Raw genomic sequence first — 21,100 nt, 5'->3', positions numbered from 1 at the left:
GTCAAACAAGAGGGAAGGATGTATGGGACACACAGGCAGAGCAAAACATTGGGGCTTTACAGCTACCAGAACAAAGGAAGTTGCTTCTCTGTAACAAGCCTAAATCGCTTTGGCCTTTTTTAAGGTAGAAAGATTCTACTGGAACCAGCATAATCCCTGCTAGTAAATTAGATCATTGATTTTGGCTGTAGCAAAAATGCTACATAGATAAGTTAAACTATTTTTTAATTTTTTAATATATTTTATTTGCAATGTAGATGATCTCTTCTGACTGACTTCTACAGGTTTAAGTAATATTACAGCTTCAGTGAAAATGGATTTGATAAAGTCAGTGTCAGCTAATTAGGCCTTTAGATGGTTATGGGATCATGGAGTCATTGTTTTATTTGTCATAGATTCTCAAAAAACCAAACTGCATTCATAAGAAAGTAAGTCAGTCAGTCATAAACATTGTGACAGTTTATTATGACTGAATTCCAGCTGAAGCAACAGGATGTTTTCTGCCCAGAAGAAAGACAAGCATCAGTACATACATGCACAAGTACTTGAGATGCTTACCAAAATCCTAGAAGAAATAAGAATTTTCAGCTGGACTTTTGGCCTAGCAATACTTCAAATACTTGTCTACTAACCAAGTACAACAAGAGAAGAAAAACCAACAAACAGCAAGCAAGTGGCAGTCCGTATCTTCCACTCCCCTTAGGAACATTTCCATTTCTCTTTGATTATGGCTTTTTTTTTGTGAATTGCTAAATGAAAACACTTGCATGGGTATTTAATTAAGATGACAGAGCAGCTGACTGGTTTTGCGAGCTGGAATTCAAGGGAATGTCTATGTTGCAAAATGAAGTGGGGCCCAATTCCACTCCGAAGAGTAAGGCACGCACTTACTTTTAGGCATACAGTTAGACATGTGCCTGAACTTAAACTCCTCCCCCTAGGTCAGTGATCCAACTAACACACACAGAATTAAGACCCGCTCCCTGCTTTCCTTTCAGTGAACATTGTATGTCCAATTGTACTGTAGTCTGTATTTTCTAGCTGTTTTGGCCCTAAGTTCACCCTCACTGAGAAGATGAATGATTCTGTCTAACAGTTGAATAGCTACGTTTTTACCTGTCCAACCACCATTCAGTTCTACCTGGCAGGAATTCTGATTTGCTGACCTTTGTCAGAGTGTAATACTATTAGCTTCAAACCGATGCTTTGCCTCAGACAATAGCTGTCATAAGGTTTCAATTGAGAAATAAGGTGATTTATGTGAGGGGAGTCCCACAGTACCTTATACGTAGTTCTACTGTTTGTTTCATTTACTTTTTTATTCCAGCACATTCTTTGTATTTGAGCGCATAGTAGACTTTCATTGGTTTAGGTCAGCAGCTTCCTCTGGCTGCAGTGAAGAAGATGTGGCAGGAAAAATGCTGCAGTTCCATCCTCCGGTAGAAGACTGAGGAAATCCTTTAGTTCCAGTTCCATTGCAACAACTGATAAAGCTTCTGCTCAGAGCAGGGGAGAAAAATCTTGTTTAGGTATTTTGGATTTAGAACAAAGAAATAAAAAAACATTAACAATGTAATTACTAATTGAAGTCATCAAATTATATTGCAAGAGGAATGAAATTTAAGACACACCCATTTGGAAGCAAATACAACTATAGGAAATCTCAAAAGTAAACTGAAATTATGTCTTAGATTAAAACCATACCTCTATCTTGACTTATCAGGTCTACCTGTGGCACTAATGCTTATGGAATTCTGATCTACTACTTCACACATTTTGTATCGAATGCCAAGGAAGCCCTAAAAATCTATTCCAGTACCCTAACTCAGCACTATCTGTAAAATGGGATGTTATACAAGCAGCTTCTCAGACCAAGCTGTTTAACACTATGTTCTTAAGCAATTACAGCACAGTTACTACGTGAAAACAATGCTTCAAAAGAAAAACTGCTAGCACTAGAAACTAAAACTTTATGATAGAGCATGGCAACCTGTACTGCACAATGCTGTTGTTCTGCCCTCAGGCATTAGTTACATTGGCACTTTTAAAAAAATATACATGCTTTATTAAATCTTCTTATTCTGTCAAAACAAACACACTGGCCCCTCAGCTATACACAATATTATTGACTTTCTGCAAACATGTAACAATAGGACTACATCAGCTACCAGGGTGGGTTTCTCTACTTCTAGTACTAACACACTGTGTTTTTTCAGTCTATGACCTAATCATCAATACACACTTAAACACCCACTGGGTTATCAATAGTAGCCTGTTAGCTGTGATTGCTTAGAACCATACAGTCACTTAGCCTAGAAAAAAAACCCCTACTACTATCTATTAGTTCTATTTAGTAAGCTTTTTTAATGGTGTCTATTCTTGACCTATATAGAAACAAACAGTATGATTCTAACCATTTAACTATTTTCAATACAAAATGAATGCCATGATTTTTATATGAGGCAACACACTGTACGGTGCAGAATCCTGTGCTAATGACTAGAAAGCCTGCTGAGCTGTATTAGTTTTAACTGTAGAAAAAGTTATCACATCAGTAGTCCTTAGCCTGAACAGTATGTAGAATGTCAGATGACGTGCAAAGGCTTCTGGAGTTGAGTTGCAATCAATTGATTTACCTTTCAGCGATGAAATAAGACCAGGGCAGTCATTTCCAGTAAGTCTGGTTCTCTTGCAAAGTTCAGGAAGCAGCTTGTTCCACCACACCACCTAATCCACAGAAACCCACAGCAAAAGTATAAATTAACAAGTACTGCAATTAAGAATATGAAAGACCTGCTAAAAATACACCAAACTAAGGTCAGAGGTGTACAAATACAGGTAAGTTAAGATGAACTCATTAATTTTATATAATGCTTTGAAATGCAGTGGTTTTAAACGTGTTGTATTTTTCAATTTTCAGTAAGACCATTTTCTACTTGAAAATTTTTACACAGGGCACCCTAGTGCCTCTATAGATAAAAGTTTGTAAGAGAAAAAAAAAAATCACGTAATTAGCAAGACTAATGCAGTCAGAAAATTAAGGTTTTTCCCTCCAAACAGCTTCCATGCAAAGTGGTGAATAGCATTACTATAAGAACACTGCTCTGTCTCCTGACCTAATCTGTCTACTTCCAACAGCTATAGTCGTGAATTATGTTTTGTCTATAATTTTGTTGATAAGAATGGAGCAAGGGGAAGGGATTTCTTTCCTTCTTTTTTAAACGTGGTAACTTTCCTTCCACCTGTGTTCAGATTCAGTACTGCAACCTCACATTCAACTCTATAACTAATGTGGTAACAATCAATGAAACTATTTTCAGATCTGAATAAAAAGCACAAATCTCATTTTGAACAGAGTTCTAGTATGTCCATCTGGTAGAGGATCACCTTTGCTGACTCTGGCCAGCAAAACCGTGTAAAATTATTTGAGTGGCTTTGCTGGGCAATGGAAGTAAACTCCTGTAGTCCTGGAACACTGGAATAAAATCAGTTCCAAAATTAAAACTGTATAGAGGCCTAAGGGGAAAATGGGACATAAAGAACGTAATCTTTCCATTACTGCACTAGTACCATTCTGATGTTGTAAGGTCAGAAGATGTCACTAGAACACAGGAAGAACATATTTAAGTGTGATTTTATTTGAAGGACCATGTTCTCCTACCAGTTACCTTCTCACTAAAACTTCACATTACACAACACTGTCAAACAACTTAGAACACTGATTAGTGAGAAACTAGGTAGTTTTTCATTTACAGCGGAAAAAGAACATATTACTCTTCCTTTTCTGAGGCACTTTGCCATCTGAAAAGACTATGCTTTAAATTTACTAGAATTAATACAGGAAGTCACAGAAGAAATTGGGGAAAAAATATTCCCTTAAAATTAGTGGGAACTGAGTTATTGAATTTAAATGCCAACCAAGAGGTTCAAAGCAAGCTAAGCAATTTACGTTGTCTGAAAGCTGGGCTACCTGATCCGTCCAGAGTCCGCCTGTACACAATAGCATTTTAGTAGAAAAAAAAACCAACCAAAAAGTACTAAACAACTTCAACATAAGTAGCTCACCCGATTGTCATCTTTCAGCTCATGCTGAGCGTATAATACAGCTGCATCGGGACACCTTTTGAGAAGCTGGTCAATGGCTTCCTCATACTTGCCTAGGCGGGTATTGCAGAGAACATGGATGGTGAGGCCGACATTGCCAGCCTCTGTCAGAGGCTCCAAGACAGGCAGAGCTGAAGCTATATCGATTGACTGACTACATAAAAGAGACTGAAGATAAGAAGAAAAAGTATTGTTTGGATTTAAGACAAACTTTGCAAAAAAATGCTAGCCATAACCTTAGAACAGAAGCCCTTACTTATTGGAATGATTTTGAAATAATACTTTCTTTAATAAATGTTACTGAAAACTGAGAAAGCAAGTTTAGAGTGGATTGCAAATGTAAATATCATTGTTACAACAGATCTCTTTCAGTACTTTTTTCTTCCATTATTTCAATGGGCCTTTTAGTTCAACTTGGTTAACCTGGGGGGGGGAAGGAGGAGGGTAGTCTGCTAGAGAAAGTTGTTCACACATACAAGAACATTTGAAGAATAGATCCAAGCTGTAAACAGTAAGATTTAAGGGTTTCATACCTGTAGTTTTGAGATATCATCACCGTAATCTTTATCAGATGGAGATCCCACTGACATTATGGAAGTTACCCATGGGAAAATCAACCCAAAATGATTACATGAGTTTATCTATACAAGAAAGAATCAAGTTGCAATAAAAGGAATATTTCTGTTAGTGACAGTTCTATGTGAAACCCATCACAAGTGAAGAAAATTTTACTCTCAAATAGCCTAATTTAAAATAGCAGCTGCTCTTTCTTCTGGTTCATACAATATAGTAACAAATAAAGTGGAAACTTCTATTTAATTCTCTATTTCAGATTTCCCATTCAGAATCCTTTAAAATTAATCATTCGCACATTTTTCTCATTTAGTCAGCTTTGTAAAATTGCAAACACTCCACCTGACAAACTCTCATTGTTTCATTTTAGCCCTTATTTCTATCCAGAGCTGAGATTCCTGTTGGAAGTATATTTGCAAATGTCCCCAAAGAGTAAGACTGCCCAGAACCAGCAATACCTATTTGGTAACTGCACACTACCTTATTTGCTTTCAGTCTTGTTTCTTTTAAGAGATAAACTGTCCAGAATTAAAATATTGAGGATAGTATTTGGATAGATTTTGGAGGAACAATGCAGTCATAAAAATTCCTCTGAGTGGTATACTTACCAGATCCTCTGTTGTTTTCAGTGGCTTAGTCTCAGGAAGCTGCTGCTTTGATATTCTCCAAACATACTGAGAAGTAACCCTCAATAAAAGCTCCTGAAGTATTTCTTCCTGAGAGCACACTACAAGAAGAGCTTCCCAGAAATCCACCAAGAGCTGAGGAATAGCGTTTCCACTGTTACTACACAACAGCTAAGAACAAAAACATTAGAAGACAGCAAGTTAGCACAGACTATGGTACTTACTAGTGGCAGAAGTTAGAAGAGACAGGAGAAACAGTTTTTCACTTTTACTTGAAGCAGAATATTGTTTCCTTTTTTGTCTTGATGTATTTCTAATGGGTGTGATTCTACATGATGCTAGGCAAAGTAAAAAGTTCATGGAATGATTTTCTGGTAATCAATTCTAAACAACAGATTTGATTTCTTCTTCAAGATATACTCCACTGCCAGAGATGTCAGCACACTGACAGCAAGTATTTACAGACTGCTAATTTGGAGGATTTTTATATATGTCAATAGCCAGACAGACATCTTCGAAAGAATCTAAAGGCCATGATAAGAGATGCTGTGTAGCTCAGTTAGGTATAATGGCAGGACCACAAGCAAGATGCTTTAAGGTCTGGTGTGTCAGCAAAAAGGACTTTTACTTGGTTTCCAACTGGCTTTAAACAACAACACTTATTCTAATTTGAGTTTCATGACTTGGTATTTCTGGTACAGGTCTTTCACAATAACAGACATAAGACTGCAACATACCTACATTGAAGAATATATGGTTTCAATCCAATGTTATTCATTGTAGAGAAAAGAAAAAAGGTTTGTCTATTCCCAATCTAAATAAAGAAAATTTCAGTGACACTAGAAAAACTATTCTATTTACCCTTCTTTTCATGAACTGCAGAGACGCACTCTTCTTTCAGGAATTTATACAGAATATCAGAACATTATATACCTTCATATTTAAGTCTGATTCTTTAGAATTACATTTCAACCCTAATGAGTTCTTCAGAAGGAGCTTATAGAAGTGATTTATCTAAATTCTGTTAAATTTCAGTAGCCTTAGGAAGCCATTGAAAGATCCCTGAGATCAGGGTGTTCTCCATTCAAATGACAGGGTTAAAACAAAGAACTTAATGGATTTTTTTTTTTTTTTTTGCTTGACTTAACCAGTATTTCTTTCCAGAAGGTCCAGTTTCTGACTCTGTAGTCATCTATCATGACTGGAATATATCCAACCCTCATCTTCCTCTTTCTGAAGAAATACTGAAATGTGAGTGAAGGAGCAAATGAGGCTGCTTTGCTTACCCATAACAACATCACTATGAGAAAAATAGAAGCAAAAAATGATCACATGCCAACCTTGAAAAACGTATCTGCTTCTTCCAGTTCAATTTTACTGTTCTCATGTAAAGCCACAGTGGCAGCCACCAGTAAACCAGGCTGCATCTCCTTTAGGTGAACAGCAAACTCAGTTGGTAGAACCATTCCTTCCTTACGCTGTCTCAAGAGTTTTGGTTGTCCAATGAAGCCACAGGCCAGTATTGTCTACAAATAAATCAGGTAAAGAATTCAACCCACATACGATTCAACTCAGCAAACTCAGTATTTCCTCATGCAGCGAAGTTTAGACTGATGAAATGACGAAGAGTCAAGGGAAAGAAATAAATTCTTTCTACAATTTATAGAATAGCTCTCCGGAGACTGAGCTCCAAATGGTGTGCTGGAGCAGTGACTCCTGAGCAGTAGGCCATTTGCCTGAACACTGAAAGTAGTGTGCTTCTGAAATCTGGAGTTACTGTGCACATAACAAAGGTAAATTTCACTATGAAATCCAAGACATGCAATACACATGGTGTTTTGAAAAATCACTGGCTGAAATTTCAATAGACTACTTTGCTAAATTTCAGTAGACTACTTTGCTAAAGTATGATTTTTATTTTGAAAATACCCCTGAAACAATGATCAAAATCTGCTGCACTATGTGTAACAGTAAGTTGTTTCTGGATATCTGAGTGCTTTTGAAGGTAAGCATGACAAGGTACTATTTCCACTGTAAAGACAGTGGGGAAATGATGCCTAAGCAGATTAAATGAATTACACAGGAAATATAAGGCAGACCTAAGAGGAAAATTCAGATTCCACCCCACTATGCATACAAACTGTCTTTTCTTTCTTTATCTTTCTGAAAGTGTTATTTTTTCTATGTTGCAACAAAATGCTTTTTAAAGGTGAGGTGCAATAGAACATTTTTTTAATAGGTCAGATTAAAAAGGAAAAAAAAAACAAACCAAAACTCAACACCCAAACCCCAGCCACCTTATTCTTTATATAACATCCATGCAGTAGAATGTGTATGTTTGCTCACAACATGGCAACTTCACTTGATCACGCTGCAAGTGGTTAGAAAGCAGGTGGTGCTGAATATCATTGTTGAAACAGCTCTCCACAGTTCCCACCTTGCAATTCAAAACCTGCAAACTTTGAAAGCTCTCCAGGACTTCTCCTACCAAAGCGTGATATCCAACTTCGGAACAGCTATCAGTTTATTTTAAAAGTTTTTAGACCTCCAAAATCTCACTCTCGGAAAGAGTCTGTATCTCGAGCTCTGTCACCTTTGAATATTCAACAGTCCTGATTAACCTTAACAAGAAGTAATTTACAGACTGGTCTCAATCTAAAACCACATGTGAACATCTATGGCAGAGACTTTCACTAACATTTTTCCCCCACTGATGTGGAATTCTTACTTTGATAGCACCGAAGTAGGTTCTGATCTGATCTTAATGAAGGTTAAGTGCTTTGATTCTATGTAAGAAAGGTGGGAAATTGTATACAGAAACTTCAGTTTGTGTGCACCATGGACATTCTGCTTCAACAGCAATTTTATAAGGGCTATTTGCATACAGATGGTGTTTTCATGGGCATATCACATATTAATTACAGGTGGGGGTGTGTGAAAAAGCTACTATTACAACCCCGCCATACTGCTGAAGAGCACTGGCTCTGCAGAGCTTGTTACACCCCAGTAAACAGCATTTAATTTATCAAAAATTAACAGCTTCAAAACTTTTGCTTATTTGGTAAGGCTTTGCCAAGATAAGACTACCCTAACATGCAGGGTAAACAGTACAGTCCCAGTATATGCCAGCCCTTGATACTACTGTTATTGCGCACGTTCAGTGGAGCCTACACAGTATATCAGGACAAAGAGGAGTAAAAGTTTCTTTTACTGTAAAATACAACTACAGGCCAAACCTACTCACTTGGGCTTTGCAAAGCATGAATAGCTCATGCTTTCAGCATACTTTACCTCCTTATAGGAGTCCATCTCAAGTTCATACATTGTCAGGTCTCCCATTTTCAGAGCCATGAAAGCCTTAGTAAGTGTCAAGACTACTGATGGCATAATCTTTTCTACTTTCTGAAGATACTTCACAGCTGTCACAGGACATACATTTCTCATGCAGGGGCTGCAGAGGATATGAGGCAGCTGCACAGGGTCAGCAAGATAGAATATCTGGAGAACTTTATTTGCTGATTCCTATTGAAATAAAAGCCATTTGACAGTTTAGACTTTTCCAGATATACAGTCTTCTATGGCATATGAAAGTATTGCAGTTTTGTTTTGGGTTTTTTTTTCATAAAACAGACAAGTACATCTTAGCTATCAAATCACAGTGCCTTTCCTGCCTCTTTCCTCCCTACAGGTAAAAGTAAAGGATCTCTAACTGGCAGTGATTCAACTCATATTCTGGGGTGCTAGAGAACATCCACCACCACAGTGAATTGGTTTTACCAACCTGTGCAATTTTGTAATGTTCAGAGAAACAGTTTGTTTTGTTACAGAAATGGGAGATGAAAGAAATTTGAGGCAGAGCTTTCCTAAAGCGCAAGTGTCTCTGTGTGCAAGTGAGAACCAGATCATTAGCAATGTGCATCATGATAGCCAAAGTCACAATATGTTGCGTGAAAACAGCCCAAAGCATCACAGGTGCTGCTTGCTATTTTGTCAACAAAAAAGGGAAAATAAAAACCATGTGAAAAAGAATGACTGTAAAACTAAAGCAGCAGCTCAGCATTTTCAAAGGGAATTTAATTAAAATCTGATACACACTTCCTAAAATCAGAACTAAATCAATAGATTAAGAAAAAAAACTTGTCTCTACCTTACTTAATTCTTCATTTAAGTCTTCATTAAGAGAGTGAGTTAAGTAAAATACAAATCCTTTCTCATATGTCTGCATTTCATCACCTTCTGAAACTAGCCTCTTTAAAACTTCAGTCATGGATAAACCTGACATTCTGTAGTATGGCAAAGCAAGGTGGTAATCCTTTGTGTCAAACCTGAAGGCAACAGACGAAGGAAAAAAAGAACTAAGGGCAACACTTTTGCCATCACTGTTTGTAAGAACTAAAATAATACATCAAACAAAGTTGCAGACTCACCAGTATCTGCAAATACATAGCTCATATTCAATATAATGTATTCCTGTTCAATGACAATAAAAACAACCAAATACTGAAGAGATGACTAGATTAAGCTGTTTTCATAGAATGTAAATATTTATATTATATATGCAATACTAATGTAAAACAGCAAAGAATGATGGATTTTCATTTTAAGGTTACATTACTAGAAACAAAAGCTCACTTGTATCACTTTGGCATCTAAAACCATACCTGCTGTAGCAGTCTCCTAAGAAGGCACAACTTTCTCTGAATGCTCTTAGAAGTTCTTCTTTCTCATCTGATGTAAGGAAACAAGGGTCCATTATAGCTGCTCTGACCAGTAAGTGAGCCTCACTTAGAAGATGGATGCAACTCTCAGTTTTTACATTTTCGTAAGTTCTACTATAATCTACCTAGAACAGATACAGGATATTCTTAGGCTGTTGGCAAAAATTAAGAATATACAGCAACAGTTCTAATGAGGGTAGCAACCACCTGAAATAGGATTGTAGGCTATTCATGAGAAATACATTACATTATATTCAGCAATGGCATGTATCAAAGATTAAATAACAGCACTTATTTTTAGTCACCAAACAACAAAAGCAGGAGTTGGGCAATACCATTTCTCTGTAAAGCTGAACGGTTGAAACAGTGTTTATAATATATAAATTCCAACCAGGTTCTGACTCAGAATTTGTTCTGGATTTGATGCTGTCAGCCTTTCTGGAACTAGAGAAAAGAAAAACAGTTGAGTTGTCAGTGTCCAAATAAACACTATGCAGCCAAAAAAACCCCACTCACTCGATAATTCAAATGCATAAATAGGTATGTTTGCAGGCTAGTAAATGCTTGAGAGTTAAGCTGTGAATTTAAGTCATAATGGCTAATAACAAAACAGGGATAGGCATGTTCATACACCAGGAACATCATCAAATCTACTACATCTTCTCCTGGGCTTAACACCAGGTAGTATCAGATATTTACATTAAAGTTAAGTAATTCAAATTAGCTAAGATGTTTACTTACCTTCTGTAAGGACTTACTGCACGTTTGCCCCTGCAGCTCTATTAATGTTTTTGCCAAGATATGGTGTAAAAAAATATTTGAATGCTTTTACTGTAACACATTGGCTAGGTCTGTAATGCCCTAAAGGTTAAAACACTGTAGGAAAACACAGACTCTTTTTGTTCTGGTTTTTGGGGTTTTGGTTTTAACTGTTCTGGGATATTTACATCTTCATTTTCAAATGATGGTGTTAAGTAGACTAGCATTCATTCAACTTACATTCTTTACAGAAGGCAAAAAGCATATCTTCCTCAAATGCCAACTATAATCTTTGAAACAACAAAATTGGCAGAAGAAACTGTACTTTATGCATAGAAAACTACAGTATTTTGCATTACCATTCGCCTTGATGGGCTTATCCTCATCTTCTCCTGAATAATGTCTGTTCTAGGCTTTAAGAAATACTGGTTCAAATAACTCTTCAATCAACTGTATCTGTCCCACTTTTGTTAATGAACTTGAACTGACTTTAATAATGTGATATCTGAATAGCTGTTCTAGAATAGCTCTTTAGCTGTTTTGTGAAAAGACCTCAGAAAAGAATGGGAATAGCAGTTCTCATGGAAATAGATAAAAAGTCACAAATGCCTCTAGCTACATATATGCTACAGAGCATCTTGGGCCAAAGTCCAATCCTTTTGTCATGGATTACTATAGTGATGTTCACAACTTTCCTTGGAAAGAACCCTTGGCCAAATGTAAGACATTTTCATTTTGTGCTACAACACATTTTGTTAGCCTCTAGCTTCAGTACTCCTACATATTTTCTGTTTCTCAAGATAAATACTTTTTCTTCTCAGCAGATACATTCTTAGTAACATAATTTTAACACTACTTAAGAAAGTTAAGTTTTTTACAATCTTGAGTAACTTAATTTTGTTGACTTCAAGCATTTGTGACCCTACCCTCTTTTCTTCTATGTCAGTTAATACAGTAGAATGGGGGGGGGGGGGGGGGAAGCTTGACTTCTGCTCTTATGCACCAACTAGGGAATTATTCCCAAACAGTTTTTCCACAGAGGAACCCCTCTTCAACTCCAACATCCACAAATTCACCACTGTACACAGAGCTATAAATACCATCTCCCCAAAAGACACAAATCCTTACAGCATCCTTCTTGTAGGCTTTCTTCTTTCAGTAATATCTTCCATGTCTGCCTTAGTCAAAAGAATTATATGGTTTCTGAAATGACAAATAGCTCTTGGTCCTATAAAAAGCTGCATTCTTAATGTGCAGACATCCAGTGCAACAGGTGGACAAGCCTATAAAGGAAAGGGATTGTTTTGTAATTTCAGTTAGTATGTACTTTGAGTCTTTAAATTAAAAAAAAAAAGAAAAGAAAAAAAGGTAACTTTTGTCCAATGATCTGACACTAAAAATATTCACTGGCTTTCCTAACTTTGAGAGCTTCACTTAAGCAAGAATAAAAATATTCATAAAACTATGACATAAATTATATAACAATCCGTAAAAAAAAATAATTTCATTCTTCAAAGCAACTACACAGTTTTAGATGTGTGTCTCAAAACAACTGAGCCTGAGGGAGATGCCTAACATGGAAAACTCAATCCCAAATAGTTTGAATTTGGCCAAGTTGCAGAGGATTGCCTGCCACGGTTATAGAAGTCTTGATTTCAGTTGCTTATAAAAAGCAATTATAGATAGAAGTATTTGCCTGCCTATTGGTACATTACATACCCAGTATTACATCCCTGATTTGTTCAATATGCACCTTTCAGGTAAAACTTACCCTATCATCTACACTAGACTAAAAATGGAAAAATTCAACCTCATTTGCCCAGAAATATTCTAAATTTACAGCTTTAAGAAGATAAAATACCATATTTACAGATTAGCATACAGAGTGAAGCAAGGCATCACAGCATCATATGTACACTCAACTTTTTGAAGAAACCTCAAACTTTCTTGTAAAGAGGCAGAGGGCTGCAGTGGTGACCAGGAGGCTTTAATCTGCCCTGGGCTAGTCAGAGCCAGGACCAGCACCAGCCAGCTCGGAAACTGATGTAAAAAAACCAGCAGGAAAAAAAATAATAATAATAACCATCACCATCATCACACTTCAAGCTCCACACTGGGGCAGAGACACCCCAGAGGGACTGCAGCCCATGGAGGACCCGTACCAGGGCAGGGACACCCCAGAGGGACTGCAGCCCATGGAGGACCCATGCCAGAGTGGGTCTGCTGCCTGTGGAGGGCAAGCTGCAGTACAGACACCCATGAGGGACTGCAGCCTGCAGACTACCATTGTGGGCACACCTCCCTAAACCTCCTGCTGAGGCAGGAGGCAGCCTGTTGCCTGACGAGGAATTGTGATGGACTGAATGTAACCCACAGTGAAAACACAGAAAGCTGAGACTGGAGAAGGGACAGGAGAGACTGTGTCACATGTTTGTATTCTTTATCTCAATACCTCTACGGAGAGCAGAGAATACGTGTTTGGCTCTTGAAAATTTTGTACTACTTCCACTGTCCTATGGTTGCTTTATGTCTGCTGTCTACACGCTCAAAAGAAATCCTTAAATGCTAACTTAAAATACCTTTCAGTCTATTTTTCCTGGTATTTTTATTAACGTATATCCCAAACTTTACAATTCAATAGATTTTTACTGGTAAGCAATTTAAGGAAGGGGAAAAGTCTAGACCATCAAGGATCAAAAGCCCTCCTAAAAAAACATGCATGAAATATCTGGTAGCAGACTTCCTCAAGTGTCTACATTCCTCTTACAAAAATTGTTTTTTCAAGGACACCTGAGAGACACAAACATCATTAACTGCAATAAGGGAAAACTCTGCACCCTTCATTTAGATTTATACAGGAAAGCACGGAATTTAGTTTAAAATGTAAGTGATTTTATAGCTTCTGATGTTTTTGAAAACATTCTACTAATGGTCTAGAATCTTAAACCACAGTAATAGATTGTTTCATTGAGACATTTGTAGACCATTAAAATATAATATGCCATAGACTGAAGTAAAATACTAATTTTGGATGTTATACTAATGGTTCGGCCAATAGAAACTAACAGGATTTCAGAAGGAAACATAAGGAGACTAAGTGCCACACTACCACCCCCATTCTTTTAGCAAGATAATGAGAGGTGCACCTTCACGGTCGTATCTATATATGGATCCTCATCACGAGCTGCTGCTGCACTGCACCGCACTGTGAAACACTGCAGGTTCTCACTAGAGGGAAAGAAGAAACCACAATGATGATGGAAAAAAACAAAGACTTGCAAAAATCAAGTAGCCACGAATATAGAGAATCAGATCTTTTTCCTTCGTAGAAATGGGCCTTGAAGCCTAAGCAGGAGGGCATGCTGCACTATCACATGAGCCTACCCAGAGAGTTCCAGGAGGCTATGAAGGACATATCAGAGGTGGAGAAAAAAAAAAGAAAAAAAAGGCAGCAGCATAGAGAAATGTAGTAATACTACCAGCAAATTCATAAACGTAGTACCTTGTAATGACGTGCAGGAACTGTGGAGTGAGAACTGCCTGCTCTGACTTCTCTGAATACTGGTAAGTAGAAATGAGTTCTACTAACTTCCCAACAGAGTAGAGATATCCAACATGAGGTAAAGAGAAAAAGCAAAAGAGACTCAGTAGTTCTTTCTTGTTCTCAGTTTCCTCATGAGCTGTCACAGAACCTCCTAGATGTAACAATAAGAAAGGCATTTTATATACCTCATAAATCAAAACCTGGCAATTCCTATGCAAGCCTGATACCTAAAAGACACTATCAAACCTGCCCAGGTTGCAGACTGGTTTTGTTAGTAGCTTGTAAAGAGAAAAAGAATTATATTAAGATCAGTGTACAGGTTCGATCAGTGCACAGGTTGGATCAGTGCACAGGTCAAAAATTTATATGTCCTGTCATCTCATTTGGAGGTATTTTTAACAAAAGTGCAGATGTACCAGCGAGTGAAGAAATTCTACAGATATAACAGTCTGAGAGTCCTGGCAGATTCATCACAACTAAGCATCCATGAATTGAACGATCAGCCTGATCTTAGACAACTGCTTGTGAGCTGGGATGAACACCCATCCAGAGCTACAGCTGCAGTGCACCAAAATACAGGCCCTCACTTAAGGGAAAGAAAGGCTGGGAATGGCAGAATTTATTTATAAAGCCACTTTGGCACATAAAGGCTGTGTTCAGATTCTACAGACCCTCTTGTCAAAGACTGTAAAGGCTGTGTTCAGATTCTACAGACCCTCTTGTCAAAGACTCTAAATCACAAGAGAACATAAGATAGCTGGACTTACAATGGCAAGTAGCTTATTCTCGAGTCAGCTGCAACTTAAATGAGGCTTTGCTCCTTAGTAGACAGACAACCACAAACTGGGTGAGCAGTCAGTAAAGCTGATTGATAACATACAACATTAAAATTTTCCATGGGTCCGTTGGGACTTGAGCTAGTGTGTATTAGTGAACCCCTAAAATTGGCATTCATCCCTTGCAGTTTTAATTAAAGCCTGGCAGAAAGGTAACCTGTATCTTAATGATTATTAAGGTTTACTACTCTGATTTCCACTGTTGACTAATGAGAGGCAGCCTAGTATCTTATAACACTGAGGATAATTTTATTAACGCAGTGTAAAAAGTAACTGTTTTGTGATGTAAAATTAATCAGTAGAGAACTGATAAAAGCTGATTTAATCTTCCTCTTCTGGTGTGGTGAACTGATATTTTAGTTCAAGGTTTATGCAGAACTTAGAGAAACTTAAAAGACTTTTTTGTCAATAGAAGCTCAGTTTAAATCATTGAAAAGGGAGGAAAGACCTCAATTTAAAAACAAATCATACAGAAACAGTGTACAAAATAGAATATACAAAGAAGCTCCTTCCTTTCCCAGGTCTCCTGTGACACAGGCCATAATGCATCCAAGCATATCTATATACCTGTCTGGTATACAGGAAGCAGTTGAACAGAGTGCAACTTTGTCTCCTCACAAAACCCAAAAGGCGACTGGTCTGGTGTAAAACGCCTAGAGAAAAAAAATCCAAAACACCATGGAACCATAGTGAGAAATTATTATGAGCTACTTTGGACAAGTAAACAGCACTAGCTGTAACAGGCATAACTGACATTTTAATACTCAACAACAAAGTGCACTTCTACTACTAATGTAATTCGCACGGCAATCAATGCCAAGAAACATGTGGCACAGCTAGAGACAACTATTCTTGCAAACAAAATCCTCTTTCTTTGCTTGTCTACAAGACGTGTCAAAGTTTGGGATCACTGGAAGAGATGTTGCAATTGGTTTGAACCTCAATTTAACCTTTTATTTTCCTCTCTTTTTATTCAGCTGAGCTATAAGTAACAGGGTGCCATCTCCAGTCCTACTTTTCTTCCCTAGTATGTGTCATCCTTTTTCCTGCTTTGCTTTGGAATTTACTACTGGACTGTAACATCAATTCTTCCTCAGTTTTGGATAAAAGTTTAATGGCTTTGATCACTAACAAAATAAAAAGTATAGTTTCTTAGTGCTTAAGATACTTGCTAAACCCCCTTTACTAGCTGGAGAAAAGGAGAATGCAGGTTTTTTTAGAGGTACTCAAATCAGTATCACTTCAGCTGGATCTGATGAAAGCTGCAGAATAAACAGAAGGCAGTACCTTGATTATGGTCACACAGACAGGACTGCTGATCAGTCTCAGGTGTAATCCTTTAAAATAGGCTTCTCTAAACAGTAACAAGATGTGATACAAGTCACTTCGGAATAAGGTGTGTAAAACTTGGTTTTGCCAGTTGCATAAAAGTATAAAAACTGTGGGTGGTCAGAGACTGCAACAGGTTGCCCAGAGATGCTGTGGAGTCTCTATCTGTGGAGATACTCAAAACCTGACTAGACAGGGTCCTGGAAAACCTGTTCTAGCTGACCGTGCTTGAGAAGAGAGGGGGTGGGGTATTGGACTACATGGTCTCACCAGGTCCCTTCCAACCTAAATGATTTTGTCATTCTGTATTCCTTGAGAAAGGACCATTCCTTCTGATACATCACAAGAGAAGCTGCCATGCATGGTCTTCACAGTGTACAAGGATGTATGATGAAAGCAGATGTTAAACATCACTAGATCTGCAAACCCACCAAAGTTCTATTCTACTTCAATTGTAACAACAAGTCACGTTCCCCAAATAAAATGAAACTTAGGATTTGCAAGGCCAAAAGCTGTCCAACTGAGATGAGCAGGTTCACAGTGTGCTGAGTTAAGAACTGGCTGGACAGCAGAGCTCACAGGGTTGTAGTGAATGGGGCTACATCTGGCTGGTGACTGATCACCAGCAGTGTTCCTCAGGGTTCAATCCTAGGGCCAGTGCTGGTCAATATTTTGATCAATCATCTGCATGCAGGGGTTGAATGCACCATTAGCAACTTCACTGACAATACCAAACTGGGAGGTGCTGTTGACTCTCTTGAGGGACAAGAGGCTTTGCAGAGGGATCTAGACAGACTGGAGCACTGGGCAATCACCAATGACATGAAATGGAACAAATCCAAGTGCCGGTTTCTGCACCTAGGACAGAGTAATGCCAGGCACAAGTATAAACTGGGAGAGGAGTTGCTGGAGAGCAGCCCTGCAGAAAAGGACCTGGGGGTGCTGGTCAGCAGCAGGCTCAATAGGAGGCTCATCAGGACAGGTTCAGACTTGACATCAGGAAACTTTTCTTTGCCAAGAGGGCGGTCAGACCCTGGAACAGGCTTCCTACAGAGGTGGTCAACGCCCCAAGCCTGTCAGTGTTTAAGAGGCATTTGGACAATGCCCTTAATAATATGCTTTAACATTGGGTCAGCCCTGAAGTGGTCAGGCAGCTGGACTAGACGATCATTACAGGTCCTTTCCAATTGCAACAAAATAGAAATATTCCGTTCTATTCAAAAATGGGCTTTCTTTGGTATCACACTGTTTCCTCAGTGCAAAAAAAAAACCACCCCAAAAAACCCTTATAAAAACCCCAGAAGTCAAAATATCAAGGTGGATTTTTGTTTCAACGAGACGTGAGCCACAGCTCATTATGTGTAGTAAATTAACCCATAAAGGGGAAAATGCATTTGTAATACCTGAAAAGCAGATACCGCACTTGGAAGCGCTTTGTGTCTTCTGTAAGTAACTCTGTGGATTCCAGTGTTATGGGTATCTCACATAGCTTACTTTCTTCCCCAAGCAGTTCCACTGGCTTCTGACATACGATGAACTCATCTAATTCAAGCTGCAAAGTATGTGTTGAAGGGCCTTCATCTTTTTTTACACCTTAACAATGAAAATGCCATATTAATTGTTCAAACCATTCCATTTAGCAGTAAGAAAATGATATGACAGATTATCAATTAAATACTCCAATTACAGCTATTTAGCTAGCATTGGCTTCCTCAAACCATGAGATTTTGAAAACAGCTATGCTAGAAGATGAGAACAATCCTTCATTTAAGCCTCAACAGTCTGAATACCTAAGAGTCAAGACTTCTGAAAGAACAGGTAAACTGTTCATTATAAGGCCAGTCCAAGGCAACCTGTGCTGCAAATGGCTGGCTGTCAAAAAATGTTGTCATTTGGCTGGAGAGGTTTTAAGAAGGAAAAGGCAGCTATGATAGAATGTTGTGTTATCTTAAACTCGCTTAAGTTCTGGAAAGCAAATCCTAACAGCACTCAGAAAGTAATTTGAACTTTTCTATTTAGTTTTTAGTAATAAAAACAACTGGGGGCAGGACGCCATTATCTGAGCTAAGATCCATCTTCACTCAGTGACGAACATTCCAGTTTATATTCTTCCTACCTGACTAGTCTTATATACCTTTCAATTTTTTCTAGGTGGAGTGTCCATTTCTGAAAGACCATCCTTTTCTGTTTTAAGTTTCTTCAAACACAAATGAAGCATTTTCCTAAGGTTTGTTGGTGTTCATCTGACACTTTTGGAAAGGTGGGAATTGATTACATATGGATCAATTTCTTGCAATACACAGGAACGAAACCTACTAAGTACATCTATTTCTGGGATTTCTAGGATTCTAAGGCAAGCCCCTGAATAAGGGGGGACTGAAGGACTGAAAAAGGAGAACTTGCTGACACCTTGTTTAGGCAGGTTCTGAGCCAACTAAGAGTTATGAAAGAGCATACACATTGTCACAGAAGCATTCTTAAACATGTAAGCCAATATGTGTGGCCCATTTCAAGGTTCATGAGATGCTTCTTCCATTTGGCCTCCCACTTGTCCCTTAGAAGAGACACAGTTATTTGGGCAGTGAGACTGATAGAATAGTATTTCTGAACCCAGCACACTGAACTACTACCACTTCGATTTGGCCCATGCTGGCACCCCAAAACAAGGACCTGATTCTATATCTTTAGAGGTTGCACTATCCTGAAAGTCTCTGCAGAACGATGGCATTATTTGTTTTAAGTGTGACCTCCAACTGCAGGTGGTACAACTTTTCATGCACTCGAATATTCAGCTGACAGTCCTAACATGATTGGGAAATATTTACTGAAGGGTAATAACCTTGTTTAAGCCTAATTCGAGAATAACAGGAATCAGTCAGCAGATTCTTGGAAATAAAAAAAAAATTAATTTCTGTACTTACCCCCATCCACAGGCTTTTCTAGTGTACTAACTCTATGTGCACATTGCTCTGTCCTGTCTGCACTTTGCTGGACCACTTCCAGTTTCAGGATCAGAACATCCAGCTCTGTTGTTATGGCTATATGTCTGGCACAAAATGCAACTTCAGCAGGAATGAGGTTATCAATGTGTAAAATTAAGGAGCGTTCAAAGTCTAACACAGTCAAATTCTGGTTTATGACCAGATATTTCAAGCAGAACATGACTAGTTTATTTTTGCAGCCCACAAGAAGATCTCCATTTACAGGACAACACGAAATGCACAGTGGAGGATCCGAAAGTGGCATTTCCACAATTGACATCTGTTCTTTTAAGGTTTCACTGTATGACTCTTCCATCTTGTGACCAACCATACGAACACAAACACGAGAACTCCCTGCAGACATGCATCTCCAGTTCATATACGCTCTTAGGAAAGTTGCTTTGCTTTTTTCTTCAATTGTCACCAGATAATCTCCTTAAAAGAAAGCAGTGGTCCTGATATATCATTAAAGAATAGATGACAGTTTTTGAGCTCTTTACCTGCTGTAGTAAATTACAAAGATCACCTTAAATTCTCGACTCCTACAAAAAATTCCCCCAAACGGTTTTCAGCAATTTTTCTCTAATGAAATCCAAAGCTCAAGTTCCTTTGCTAGGTGAACACACTTCCCATACCATTAAAACAAACGACTTCTAGATCAAGGTCCAGGCTAACTCCTAAGCGAATCCGCTTTATGAGCTGCAATTGCAGACAAGGTGTTTCCTCCGCCCCCCCCCCCCCCCCCCCGAGAATATCCATTAACGAGAAAATGTTTTGTTCTCTGAAGACCAGGGAAAGACTCAGGAAGAGCAGTGGGATCGGCTGGGGAGACCACCCGCCCCGTGCTCCGAAGCCAAAAAAAGCCCAAACAACAAACGCAGGAGCACAGGCTGCAGCGCGGCGGCGGAAGGCAGCAGAAGCAGCAACGCGCCGGCCACGCACTCCCCACCGGCCCCAGCGCTTCCAGCCGCCCGCGCGGCTCTCGGCCCAGGCCGTGCCTCACGGCCCGCCGCCGCTCCCCGACCCGGCCCGCGGCCGCCAGCCCGCTCCGGCGAGGAGCGCCCGGGCCCGCCCTCAGCGCCAGGCAGCCGCGGGCAGGGAGCGCCAGGCCCGCCCGGCGGAGCCCGGCCGCCTCCGCTGGCCCAGCGCCCTCCCCGGCCCGGCCCGAGCGCCTCGGCCCGGCGTCCTGTCGCCCACCCCGCCCCAGCGCAGAGCCGTGGGGGCCCGCAGGCCTCTCCCCGCACGCGAGCCGGCGCTCCCGGGCCCAGCAGCGAACGAGACTGACCTGCCTGGCTGTGCGCCATGCGCAGCACGGGACCCAGCGTGGCGAAGGAGCCCAGGGGCTCGCAGCGGCCCCGGTCGCGCACCGCGAACACCTCGACCCCGCAGCTGGCCGCCGCGCTGGCCACGAACAGCACATCGCGGCCGCAGCAGAAGTGCGCCGGCTCTTGCTTGCAGGGCACCACCCGCTGCGACCCGAAGGGGTGCAAGTTGTAAAGCTGCACCATGGTCCCCGAAGACCTCCGCCACGGCCGCGCAGACAGGCCGCCGGCCTCCGGGGGCCGCGCTCCCCCACCGCCACTTCCGCGGGGCGGCTCGGGGCCGGGGCCGGGGCCGGCGCCGCCGCCAG

At 39.8% G+C, this 21,100-nt stretch overlaps 1 protein-coding gene across 2 annotated transcripts; it reads right to left on the bottom strand.

Moving 5' to 3' along the window:
• Positions 1 to 444: 444 nt before the first annotated feature.
• On the bottom strand, positions 445 to 21,090 carry HPS3 (HPS3 biogenesis of lysosomal organelles complex 2 subunit 1). Of its 2 annotated transcripts, none has more exons than XM_075031149.1 (17): positions 20,756 to 21,090; positions 19,411 to 19,905; positions 17,893 to 18,082; positions 15,728 to 15,813; positions 14,283 to 14,475; positions 13,927 to 14,008; positions 11,909 to 12,063; positions 10,357 to 10,465; positions 9,965 to 10,146; positions 9,451 to 9,628; positions 8,595 to 8,825; positions 6,644 to 6,829; positions 5,286 to 5,474; positions 4,638 to 4,745; positions 4,066 to 4,272; positions 2,637 to 2,727; positions 445 to 1,496 (listed from the first exon to the last, which is right to left on the bottom strand). In XM_075031149.1, exons 1-17 carry the CDS (start codon positions 20,976 to 20,978, stop codon positions 1,369 to 1,371), a joined length of 3,033 nt encoding a protein of 1,010 aa, XP_074887250.1. In that variant the 5' UTR covers positions 20,979 to 21,090; the 3' UTR covers positions 445 to 1,368. The 2 variants fall into 2 exon arrangements, with proteins under 2 accessions (XP_074887250.1, XP_074887252.1); XM_075031151.1 differs by having other exon boundaries at positions 19,411 to 19,925; positions 20,756 to 20,878.
• Positions 21,091 to 21,100: the final 10 nt, after the last annotated feature.

Source organism: Buteo buteo, chromosome 7 (assembly GCF_964188355.1).
Source record: "Buteo buteo chromosome 7, bButBut1.hap1.1, whole genome shotgun sequence".
Classification (NCBI taxonomy): Eukaryota; Metazoa; Chordata; class Aves; order Accipitriformes; family Accipitridae; genus Buteo; species Buteo buteo.
Note: the sequence above shows the minus strand (reverse complement) of the source record. Positions and strands in the feature narration are given on the sequence as shown.